Raw genomic sequence first — 12598 nt, forward strand, 5'->3', positions numbered from 1 at the left:
GAGGTGGATCATGATAGGGTCCTGGGTAACGGGGAGGTTTAAGGGTTACAATGGGGAGAGGAATGGTGCTATTGGGTGGGTCTATGGTGATCGGGGGGAGTGTTGGTGGGTGGCAGGGGGAGGGTAGAAGGTGGTGGAGTGAGTTTGAGGTGACGCGTATCTTTTTTCCAAACTGACTTTGACCACACAGTTAGTCAGTGAGATCCCTCAAGGTGGGAGGAGGGGTGGGTGGAGTTCAAGGTCAGCACATGTGGCCGACTAAAAGGACACCCTAATAATTATGAAGCAACCGGATGTCAAAGATGCTGACTTGTGTTCTCCTCTCTATAGTAATCCTGCATTGCGGCAGGCTTGTTCCTCAGTTCCGCTTGTTCATAACATCGAGATCCCAGCAATGTATGGAGCTGCCATTCATTCTGTGCCATTTGCCATCGGCTGCAGTCAGAGGCAGAGATGAAGGGAGTGAGGGACGTGGATGCCTCCCTCCAAAGGGCACGGCTGGTGGAGGGCAGCAAACTTGTGACTCCAAACTTCTATTCTCCCAGGTGAATTGTCAGGGCTGACAAGGGCTCGTGTGATTTGTCTTTCAATGCTTTTTAAAGTGTCCGTGACACCCGATTTGAATGAGATTCACAAGATTCCCGCCTGTCCTAACTGGCTGGAAAGTCTGCGATGTTAAAATAATGTGGGGCTGGAGCAGCATCGAGTTGGTAAGTACAGCCAACTGAACTTTTACACCTCAAACACCCCATACCTACCTCAATGGAGTGAGGTTAAAGTTAGCCCACCTCTTAAGATTTTTAAGATAGGGAGATGGTATGTACACAAATGACCCTTCGTGTTTAAACACTTCACTCTGCATTTCAGTACAGTGCGTAAGATCCCAGTTACTCATCACATGAACTCTTATCTTCCTTATTTACACAGATAACACTGGGAGTGCATAAACCAAATAGTTGGTAAACAGTCTTCTGAACAACAATTAGGATTTGAAAAATGGATTAAAGGAATGGAATACAGGAGTTAGTGTATAATCAGGGTTGAATGGGCATTTAAATACTTAACTGAAATTGCGGGCGGGGGGGAATTGGCAGACTGAGCCTCAACCTGATGCCACCCATCCCTGATAAAACCCAGTCCAGCAGAATTTATTTATGACTGGATGTGATTGCATGAAAACTGGAACTTTGAATTGCAGACAAAACGGTTTTAGAAGAGGCAGAAAGTACAAAGGCAAGGAAGTTATGGTGAATCTTTATGAGTCACTAGTTAGAATTCTGCTGGAACATTTTGCGCATTTCTGTGCACCAAACTTTAGAAAGGATATCAAAGCCTTGACAGAGTACAGATCAGATTTACTGGGATGATACCTGTGATGAAGCACTTCAATTTTATGTGAAGAAACAAGAGGATTTAGGAACTTTCTCCTTACACCAGAGAAGGTTAAGGGAGATTTCAGAGAGGTGTTCAAATTTATGAGGGATTCTAATGGAATAGAATGGCGGGATTGTCCCGTGAGGAGAGATTGAGGAGACAGGGCCTGTATTCTGTAGAGTTTAGAAGAGCTGATCTCATTGAATCGTACAAAATACTTACAGGCCTCGAGAGGCAGACAGGATGTTTCCGCTGGCTAGGGGGTCCAGAACCAGGGAACACAGTCTCAGGATAAGGGTCAGGCCATTTAGGACTGAAATGAGGAGGAGTTTCTTCACTCAGAGGGTGGTGAATCTTTGAAATTCTCCTCCCCAGAGGGCTGTGGAGACTCCGGCATTGAGTATGTTCAAGACAGAGATCGATAGATTTCCAGCTAGTAAAGACAGCAGGGATACGGGGATATTCCAGGAAAATGACATTGAGGTAAATCAGCCATGATCTAGTTGAATGGTGGAGAAGGCTCGAGGGGCTCAATGGTCTACTTCTGCTTCTCTTTCCTATATTCCTAATAGATAGGGAGAAACTTTTTTCCATCAGCAGGAGACTTGGTAATCGGAGACCACAGATTTCAGTTAATTGGCAAAAAGTCTAGGAGGGAAATTAGATTTTTTAATGCAGTGAGTTATTGTGATCTGGAATGCACTGCCTGAAAGGATTTTGGAAACAGATTCAATAGTAACTTTCAGAACAAAATTGGATGTAGACTTGAAGAGAAAACATTTGCAGGGCTATGAGGAAAGAACAGGGGAGTGGACCTAATTGGATAACTCTTTCAAATAGCTGACATAAAGATGATGGGCTGAATGGCCTCTTTCTGTGCTGTACGATTCTATGAACAAACAATTGTACAAGATTCATAGCATCTAGGGTCAGTTGTTTCACTTTGCGCAGTATGAGTGCTTCCATCAATCCATGAGGGAGAAATAAAAGAAGTGTGAGTGCTGGGAGGCTAAAAGTAAATGCTGCAAATGTGGAGCTGGTCTCTTGGCACTTGTAACGAGGAAAATGACATGTTTGATCGTCATCAGAGCCATGAGAGCATCTGCCAGCCCCATACTGGCATACAACAGTCACTGTAAACATTAAAGTTGGATTCACAGACTATTGCAGCACCTGTCTCATGCTATGAAAGAACAAAAGGTCAATGTTTGCCTGCTTACCCAGAGATGACTATTTCTTACCCAGAGACGACTAGTTCTTACCCAGTGAGGGCCCTCAGGAAGCACAAAAAGAGTTGCTCATTGGCAGACTAATGGATAATTCAACACAGCTTCACAGCAACAACAATTTGCATTTATAAAGCACCCTTAATGTAATAAAACAATCCCAAGGCACTTCACAGGAGAGTTACCAAATAAAGTTTGACACTGACCCACATAAGGAGATATTTGGGCAGATGACCAAAAGCTTTATCAATGAGTTAGGTTTTTTTAAGAAGCAGCATGAAGACAATGAAAGGGGTAGATAGGTTTAGGGAGGAAGTTGTAGAGCAGAGGGCCTAAGCAGCAATCAAAATCAGGGATGCACAAAGGAACAAAACTTGAGGAACACAGAGATCTTGGACGGCTACAAGGCTGGTGAACGTCACAGAAATAGCAAAGGGCGAGGCCACAGAGGGATTTGAAAACAAAGATGAGCATTTTAAAATTGAAGTGTTGCTGAGCTGGGAGCTAATGTAAATTAGCAAGCACCATGCTGATGGGTGCTTGGTCTATGGATGGTATGAGCAACAGAATTTTGGATGGACTCATGGTTATTGAAAGTTAACATGGGTGGCCGGCCAGGAGGGAATTGGAACAGTCAGGTATATGGATAAGGACGGCATGGATGAGGGTTTCAGCAGCAGATGAGCTGAGGAAGATAGGCAGTGTTATGGAGGTGAAAGTCTTGCCGTGGAAACAGCTCTGTGGACGGACATATCAGGTTAAATACAACATGAAGTCTGTGGCTAGGGAACGGAGTTTGTGGCAAGTACCGAAGGCGATGGCTTCGAACTTCCCAATATTTAGTTGGAGGAAGTTTCTATAACTTATACTGTACTGGACATCGGACAAGCATTGTAACAAATCAGGAACAGTGGAGGGGCTGAAAGAGGTGGTGGCGAGACAGTGCTAGTTGTTGACAAGCATAGATGTGGAATCTGGCGAGGTGTTTTCAAATGATGTTGTCGAAGGTCAGCAAGTAGATTAGAAGGAACTAATCTTGGTTTCTTGGTAGTTCTGGAGGTAATGATGTGGGAACAAGAAGAGAGACCATTGCAGATGATTGGCTACAACTAGATAGGTAGGAATAGGATGATATTCCTTAGATCAATTTTGAACATTCATATTCAACCTAAGCCTTGTTAGGTATCTAATGCATGTAATGTAATAAGGAGTCAATGATGGATTGTTTTGAAAGTGTGTGGCAATTGCCTTATAGATTAGATATCAAATACCTACTGCAGCAAGCTCATGTGTTGCTGCAATGCTGTCCCTAGCCTTGAGCTAAAGTGTGTTTACCAGTAAAGTGTGTGATTACAGGTTTCATCAGTATGATTATTTATCTCTGCTTTCTAACTAGCTGACAGAAGTCTTAGATACAAACATGGGCCACTGAAATAACTGGGAAACTTTTACAAAGACAAGTATTTATAATCATCTTCACATGGTCCATCTCTGGCACTTCTCTTCCCTTCCTTGACCTCTCTGTCTCAATTTCTGATGATAGACTGTCCACCAATATCCATTACAAGCCTACCGACTCCCACAGCTACCTCGACTACAGCTCCTCACACCCCGCTTCCTGTAAAGACTCCATCCCATTCTCTCAGTTCCTTCGCCTCCGTCGCATCTGTTCTGATGACGCTACCTTCAAAAACAGCTCCTCTGACATGTCCTCCTTCTTCCTTAACCGAGGTTTTCCATCCACGGTCGTTGACAGGGCCCTCAACCGTGTCCGGCCCATATCCCGCGCATCCTCCCTCACGCCTTCTCCTCCTTCCCAGAAACATGATAGGGTCCCCCTTGTCCTCACTTATCACCCCACCAGCCTCCGCATTCAAAGGATCATCCTCCGCCATTTCCACCAACTCCAGCATGATGCCACCACCAAACACATCTTCCCTTCACCCCCCTTGACGGCATTCCGTAGGGATCGTTCCCTCCGGGACACCCTGGTCCACTCCTCCATCACCTCCTACTCCTCAACCCCCACTTATGGCACCTCCCCATGCCCACGCAGAAGATGCAACACCTGCCCCTTCACTTCCTCTCTCCTCACCGTCCAAGGGCCCAAACACTCCTTTCAAGTGAAGCAGCATTTCACTTGCATTTCCCCTAACTTAGTCTACTGCATTCGTTGCTCCCAATGCGGTCTCCTCTACATTGGAGAGACCAAACGCAAACTGGGCGACCGTTTTGCGGAACACCTGCGGTCTGTCCGCAAGAAAGACCCAAACCTCCCTGTCGCTTGCCATTTTAACACTCCACCCTGTTCTCTTGCCAACATGTCTGTCCTTGGCTTGCTGCATTGTTCCAGTGAAGCCCAACGCAAACTGGACGAACAGCACCTCATCTTCCGACTAGGCACTTTACAGCCCTCTGGGCTGAATATTGAATTCAACAACTTTAGATCTTAAACTCCCCCTCCCCCCATCTCCACCCCGTTTCTTTCCCCCCCCCCCGCTTTTTTTTCAATAATTTATATAGATTCTTCTTTCCCCACCTATTATTTTTAAATCTAAAACTAAAACCTTTAGTCTTTCCACCCCACTCCTACTAGAGCTGTACTTTGAATATCCTGTCTTCCATTCTTAATTAGCACTTTTCTCAGACAAAGACCACCACCTTCAACACCTCTTTGACCCTTTTGTCTGTGACATCTTTTGATTACCTGCTCATCTCCACAATCATCACACCACACCCTCAATGTGTCTCTTCCCCCCCTTTTCCCACCCCTCCTCCCACCCACCTTAAACCAATTTATATTTCTCCCTTCTTCTAATCTATGCTCCAGTTCTGCCGAAGGGCCATGAAGGCTCGAAACGTTAACTGATTTCTTCTCCGCCGATGCTGCCAGACTTGCTGAGTTTTTCCAGGTAATTCTGTTTTTGTTTTGGATTTCCAGCATCCGCAGTAGCTTTTAGCTTTTTGTTTTTATATTTATAATCGCATTGGGCAGAATGTAATGCCTTCCCCTGATGCGAGTTTGGAAGCGGGGGAGGACATTTAATCGGGTGAGAGGGTGCCGGGTGGGGATCCCGCTGCCTTCCCGCATCTGCTCCAATTAAGTCCAGGGCAGGAAGGGCCGGCTGAAATACAAGATGCTAATTATATTCAATAGTCTTTTATAATCAGTGCTCCTATACATACAACCCAGGACAGCATTTTCCCTTTTAATAGCCTTTTATACTTGACTGGCTTGCCTTGGTTTGGTGAGTGATGAGCACACAGGCAAGTGATGTGGCGGCATTGTGACACAAATGATGTGCTCTTATCACATAGCACGAGGAGAAACTTTGTTTTAAAGGGGTGAGATGCCTCCAAAGTGAGCTCTTTACAAAAGTGGCAAAACCAAAGATTGACTCAATTCATTGCTCTGGCTTCAGCATTAACTTGCTGTGGCATTGCTAAGCTGATGATATACGCTCTGAAGCTGGCTCTAGTACATTGACCCTACTCCCCTCCTGCGCTCAGTAGCCAGTCAGTTGCAATCTCCAGCTCACCGCCTCTTTCTACCAGTTGGTGACCGGCATGATAAGCAAATACCTGACCACTTAACGTGCAGAAAAACATGCAAGTTATCTTTGAATTTATTCTATAAAAATACAAATAGCTTTGACAAATTAACCCATCCCTGACTTTGAAACAGTAACCTTCAGAATGGGGTCACAGACCATGACTCTCTAATAAGTCTGTTTAATTTACTGGTTAACAATGTATAACTGGATTTGTTTGAATAATTAACCATTAATACAAATGTTTTTTTTCAATTCCGGCTATTTATTGACAAGGACCGCAGCTGATTCTTTTTCTTGGAGATCTGACTAGCTCCATTTCCTTAGATCTCTCTTTGAGTGAACAGAGGTCGTGGGGTTTGGGGGGGTCAGAGCAGATTTGAACATTTTTAAAACTTTACGTGTGTGTTGGGATTGGCAGGTCAGGGTGGGCTGGTCAGTGCTCGAGGGGCTGTGGACCTTTCCTTTCCAAACAAAAAAAAGGCCCCCAGAATATTATCAAAGGCTCAATTGTATGGGTGATTGCTGAGTGTGCTGCAGTGGAAAGTTTAACAATGTCAGGGGTCGTGCTTCAAAGGTCTCTCCTAGCCCGTCTGGCAAGCTGTGGTCTCCTGACGCAGGTTGAACGAGGCTCTGCTCCCCTGGCGCAGTTGGGCTCCCAGTGCAGGGCCTTTAGCCACAGCATGTCAGCTAACGCTGAGCTCACGGTTCCTCCACCCCAGACCCTCCTGCAACCTCTCGTTGTCCCAAAAAAACTACTGCTGGGTCCAGGCCCCTCAAATATCTCCTCCCGGGTCCAAGAGGCAGGGGGCAAGCAGGTGATTGGACATATGCACACCGAAATGTTCGAGGTAAGCCTCTTTAATTCTATTTTTACGTACTTCTCCACTTTTCTTTCTCAGAGACATTTGCGCTTGAAGCAATGCAAGGCTTTTGGTGTTCCTGAGAATGTGATAAATTGCTAAAGATATGTAAGTCTTTGTGAATAGCAGGGTAAGTGGGGGGCTAACATGCAGGAAAGTGCAATGTCTAACAAGTTGGGTTATTTCAAAAATATATGTAAGTATATTGAAACAAAAGAGCTAAAGTTTGTGTTGCAGTTGATGAGGGCCAGAGTTTTTGATGAAACCTTTTTGAAATCAGGCATCGAAAGATATCAAAGTTGTCTATCAACTCCACAAAGGAATTTTCCTTGAGAGTAAGTACGAAACAGGAACTCCTGTTGTATACCCTGCCTGTATTTTATTCCATTAAAATTAATGGAATTGGATATCAGAAGGGGGCATAACCCCCTTATTTCATTTCCGTCCAAGACCAATTTTTTCCTCGATAACTGTTTCAATCCTTGTCCACTTATTTCTCCCTCGCCATCACTTCAGTGAATTACGCATTTGCCCCTTGCCATTTAGCGAATGGGGTGGGGGGAGGGTGGAAATTTTGGTAGTAACCTCCACTAATAACCTCCAAACCCCCACCTACTACAGGTAAACTGATGGATTAGATGCTATGCTGGTCTTACTCTCCACTGCAATCAGTGGAGACGAATATTAGGTGGGGTGTAAGACTAGTATTCTATCCAATCGTGCAGGTTTTCTTCTCAGTGAATTAGGTTAAAATTACACCAACCCCCACCACCCACCCCTTCCCCACCCTCCCCCACCGCTGACCCCTTGTTTCAACTCAAGGAAGAAATCTTACCTGCAGGTCAGCTGAAGCGCCCTGTCCAAAACAATAGCCTGTCTTTTCTCTTAGAGATAATTGTTGACTCTTTGTGTATCTTCATTGTTTTCTGTTTTCCAGCAAGCACAAGCTTTCTTCGTTTAACCTATATGATTTGTCTCTTTGATGCCCAGTGTTATTGAAGCCTCAATCCTAAATTCAAAGGGTCAGGTGATAAAATTCAGACAAAGAAGTTCTTTCAGTTCCCTTTGAACTGATACTGCAAGAGTACCCAAAAAAACATTGGCTATTTCTCAAATGACTTCAACGTCATTGCCACATTGTATCATCTGTCTGGTATCCATTCTGTTGGCAATCACTGCCCGTATAAAGAGATACTTCCTCACATCTGTCCGAAACTTGCCCTTCACAACCTTGAATAAGCTCTGACATTGCACAATACAATTTTGTTAATATTGAGATACCACTCTGTTTGCAAATCCCAACCTTTATAAGCCAACAGACATATACCAGAGTAACCTACCTTTCAATTGCAGTTTGTTATTGAAGTAAAGTTGTTTTTATCTAGAAGAGTGGGGGCTGTTTGAAAATGTGAGGGTAAATATTTCAATTGCTGGCTTCTTATATGGAGCTTTGCCTGTCATATTTGGCAATTTCCAGCTCATAGCCATGCATTTCATTTCACAGGCTTTCGGGGAGAGGGGGTCATCCTCATCCAATACAATGACCTTTTGACTGGATTCAATTTAGGAGAAAAAGGTTCTGCAGCATGGCAAAATAGTGCTCTAATTTGGCTGGCTTTGATCAACACCAAGATTAGCAAATAATGCAGAGATTAATTTAGGGTTCCCACTCTTACATCAGCTTTCACAGTCATTTTTGCCACCTGTTTGCCCCATTGTCAGTTGACTTGATGGCTAAGCCATGAATGTGATCAACTGTGAGACTGAGTTGTATGTACATTCAGCATTACAACAAGGTTGTGACAGTGGCGCAGCAATGAGATGGTACAGTACCTGTAGGTTGATGCAGTAGTTGTATTGAGATGGTTAAATGCCTGTTGGTTGATACAGTAGTTTGTATTGAGATGGTTAAATGCCTGTAGGTTGATACAGTAGTTTATCCTGGGATGGTACACAGCCTATAGGTTGGTGCAGTAGTTTGTATTGAGATGGTACAGTGCCTGTTGGTTGTTGCAGTAGTTTGTACTGAGATGTTACAGTGCCTGTAGGTTGATGCAGTAGTTTGTATTGAGATGGTGCAGTGCCTGTAGGTTGATGCAACTGTTTGCACTGAGAAGGTACAGTGCCTGTAGTTGATAAAGTAGTTTGTATTGAGATGGTAGAGTGCCTGTAAGTTGATGCAGTAGTTTGCACTGAAATGTTACAGTGCCTGTAGGTTGATACAGTAGTTTATCCTGGGACGGTACACAGCCTATAGGTCGATGCAATAGTTTGTATTGAGATGGTACAGTGCCTGTAGGTTGATGCAGTCGTTTGTATTGAAATGGTGCAGTGCCTGTAGGTTGATACAGTAGTTTATATTGAGATGGTGCAGTGACTGTAGGTTGATACAGTAGTTTGTCCTGGGATGGTACACAGCCTGTAGGTCGATGCAGTAGTTTGTATTGAGATGATACAGTGCTTCTATGTTGATGCAGTAGTTTTTATTGAGATGGTGCAGTGCCTGTAGGTTGATGCAACTGTTTGCACTAAGATATCACAGTGCCTGTAGGTTGATACAGTGGTTTGTCCTGGAATAGTACACAGCTTATAGGTCGATGCAGTAGTTTGTATTGAGATGGCACAGTGCGTGTAGGTCGATGCAGTAGTTTGTATTGAGATGGTACAGTGCCTGTAGGTTGATGCAGTAGTTTGCACTGAGATGTTACAGTGGCTGTAGGTTGAAACAGTAGCTTGCCCTGGGTTGGTACACAGCCTATATGTCGATGCAGCAGTTTGTATTGAGATGGTACAGTGCCTGTAGGTCGATGCAGTAGTTTGTACTGAGATGGTGAAATGCCTGTAGGTTGATACAGTAGTTTATATTGAGATGGTGCTGTGCCTGTAGGTTGATGCAGTAGTTTGTACTAAGATGTTACAGTGCCTGTAGGTTGATACAGTGGTTTGTCTGGAATGGTACACAGCTTATAGGTCGATGCAGTAGTTTGTATTGAGATGATACAGTGCTTGTTTGTTGATGCCGTAGTTTGTATTGAGATGATGCAGTGCCTGTAAGTTGATATAGTAGTTTGTATTGAGATGGTGCTGTGCCTGTAGATTGATGCAGTAGTTTATATTGATATGGTGCAATGCCTGTAGGTTGATGCAGTAGTTTGCACTGAGATGGTACAGTGCCTGAATGTTGATACAGTGGTTTGTATTGAGATGTTGCAGTGCCCGAACGCTGATACAGTGGTTCGTGTTGAGATGGCACAGAACCTGTAGGTTGGTGCAGTAGTTTGTATTGACATGGAAAAAGGCAGTAGGTTGATGCATGAGTTTGTATTGAGATGATATATGTGTGTGGGCTGATGCAGTAGTTTGTATTGAAATGGTGCAGTTCCTGAAGGTTGATTGAGTAACTTGCACTGAGATGGTACAGTGTGTGTAGCTTGATACAGTAGTTTCTATTCAGATATTGAAGTGCCTGAAGGTTGATACAGTAGCTTGCACTGAGATGATACAGTGCCTGTAGGTTATTGCAGTAGTTTGTAATGAGATAAAGCAGTGTCTGTAGGTTGATGCATAGTTTGCAGTGAGATGGAACAAAGCTGTAGGTTGATGCATGAATTTATTGAGATGATACAGGGGTGTAGGTTCATGCAGCAGTTTGTATTAAAATGTCACAGTGCCTGTAGGTTGATGCAGTAACTTGCACTGAGATAGTACAGTGCCTGTAGTTTGGTACAGTAGTTTGTACAGGGATGGTACAGTGCTTTTAGGTTGATGCAGTAGTTTGTATTGAGATGGTAATGTGCCTGTAAGCTGATGCAGTAGTTTGTGTTCAGATGATGCAGTGCCTGTAAGTTGCTGCATTAGTTTGTATTGAGATTGTAGAGTGCCTGTAGAATGGTGCAGTAGTTTGTATTGAAATTGTACGGTGCCTGTAAGTTGATGCAGTAGTTTGTTTTGAAAAGGTACAGGGCTGACAGAGTAGCTTGTATTGAGATCATGCAGTGCCTGTAGGTTGATGCAATAACTTGTATTGAGATGGCACTGTGTCTGCAGGTTGATGCAGTAGTTTGTGTTGAGATGGTGCAATGCCTGTAGGTTGATGCAGTAGCTTTTAATGAGCTCATGCAATGCCTGTAGGTTGATGCAGTAGTTTGTATTGAGCTGGTAGAGGGCTATAGGTTGTTGCAGTAGTTTGTACGATGATGGTACAGTGCCTGTAGGTTGTATTGAGATGATACAGAGCCTGTCGATGGATACAATAGTTTGTTCTGAGATGGTACAGAGCATGTAGATTGATGTAGTAGTTTGTATTGAGATGGTACATTGTCTGTAGTTTGATGCAGTAGTTTGCCTTTTGATGATACATTGCCTGTAGGTTGATGTAGTAGTTTGAATTGAGGTGCTGCAGTGCCTGTAGGCTCATGTAGTAGTTTGTGTTGAGATGGGGCAGTGCCTGTAGGTTGATGCATTAGTTTGTATTGAGATGGTACAGTGCCTGTAGATTGATGAAGTAGTTTGTATTGAGATGGTACATTGCCTGTAGTTTGTTGTAGTAGTTTGCCTTTTGATGATAAATTGCCTGTAGGTTGATGTAGTAGTTTGAATTGAGGTGCTGCAGTGCCTGTAGGCTCATGTAGTAGTTTGTGTTGAGATGGGGCAGTGCCTGTAGGTTGATGCAGTAGTTTGTGTTGAGATGGGGCAGTGCCTGTAGGTTGATGCAGTAGTTTATATTGAAATGGTACAGGGCTCTAGGTTGACGCAATAGTTTTTAATGAGCTCATGCAGTGTCTGTAGGTTGCTACAGTAGTTTGTATTGAGATGGTACAGTGCCTTTAGATTGATGCAGTAGTTTGTATTAAAATTGTACAGTGCCTTTAGGTTGATGCAGTAGTTTGTATTGAGATGGCACAGTGCCTGTAGGTTGATGCAATAGTTTGTGTTCAGAGTGCTTGTAGATTGATACAGTGATTTGTATTGTGGTGGTACAGTGTCTGTAGGTTGATGCAGCAGTTTGTATTGAGGTGGTTCAGTGCCCATGTGTTGATACTGCTGTTTTTATTGAGGTGGCCCGGTGCCTATAGGTGATATTGTAGTTTGTATTGAGGTGGCACAGTGTCTGTAGGTTGATGCAGTAGTTTGTATTGAGATGGTACAGAGCTGTATATTGTTGCAGTAGTTTGTATTGAGATGGTACAGAGCTGTATATTGTTGCAAAACAAAAACAGAATTACCTGGAAAAACTCAGCAAGTCTGGCAGCATCGGCGGAGAAGAAATCAGTCAACGTTTCGAGCCTCCATGGCCCTTCAGCAGAACTGCAGCATAGTTTCAACAAGGGAGAAATATAAATTGGTTTAAGGTGGGTGGGGGGCGGGGGGGAAGAGACACATTGAGGGTGTGGTGTGAGCAGATAATCAAAAGATGTCAGAGACAAAAGGGTCAAAGAGGTGTTGAAGGTGGTGGTCTTTGTCTGAGAAAAGTGCTAATTAAGAATGGAATACAGGATATTCAAAGTACAGCTCTAGTGGGGGTGGGGTGGAAAGACTAAAGGTTTTAGTTTTAGATTTAAAAATAATGGAAATAGGTGGGGAA

General features: G+C 43.7%; 2 protein-coding genes across 3 annotated transcripts in view; one reads left to right on the plus strand and one right to left on the minus strand.

Moving 5' to 3' along the window:
• The window catches only part of cox18 (cytochrome c oxidase assembly factor COX18), a 42307-nt gene extending 33845 nt beyond the window's left edge, over positions 1 to 8462 (minus strand). The window contains exons 1-2 of one of the 2 annotated variants that reach the window (XM_078563443.1): positions 8355 to 8462; positions 7850 to 8023 (exon numbers count right to left, since the gene is read on the minus strand). The gene's annotated coding sequence lies outside the window, so the exon portion shown is untranslated. The remainder of the gene's footprint in view (positions 1 to 7849; positions 8024 to 8354) is intronic. The other variant, XM_078563446.1, reaches the window with a different exon arrangement.
• Positions 6367 to 12598, plus strand: part of LOC144693617 (alanine--glyoxylate aminotransferase-like) — a 33956-nt gene continuing 27724 nt past the window's right edge. Inside the window, exon 1 of the mRNA XM_078563441.1 lies at positions 6367 to 7002. Coding sequence (XP_078419567.1) covers positions 6706 to 7002 — 297 coding nt within the window. The 5' untranslated portion in view covers positions 6367 to 6705. The remainder of the gene's footprint in view (positions 7003 to 12598) is intronic.

The sequence above is a fragment of the Cetorhinus maximus genome, chromosome 19 (genome assembly GCF_964194155.1).
Source record: "Cetorhinus maximus chromosome 19, sCetMax3.hap1.1, whole genome shotgun sequence".
NCBI lineage: Eukaryota > Metazoa > Chordata > Chondrichthyes > Lamniformes > Cetorhinidae > Cetorhinus > Cetorhinus maximus.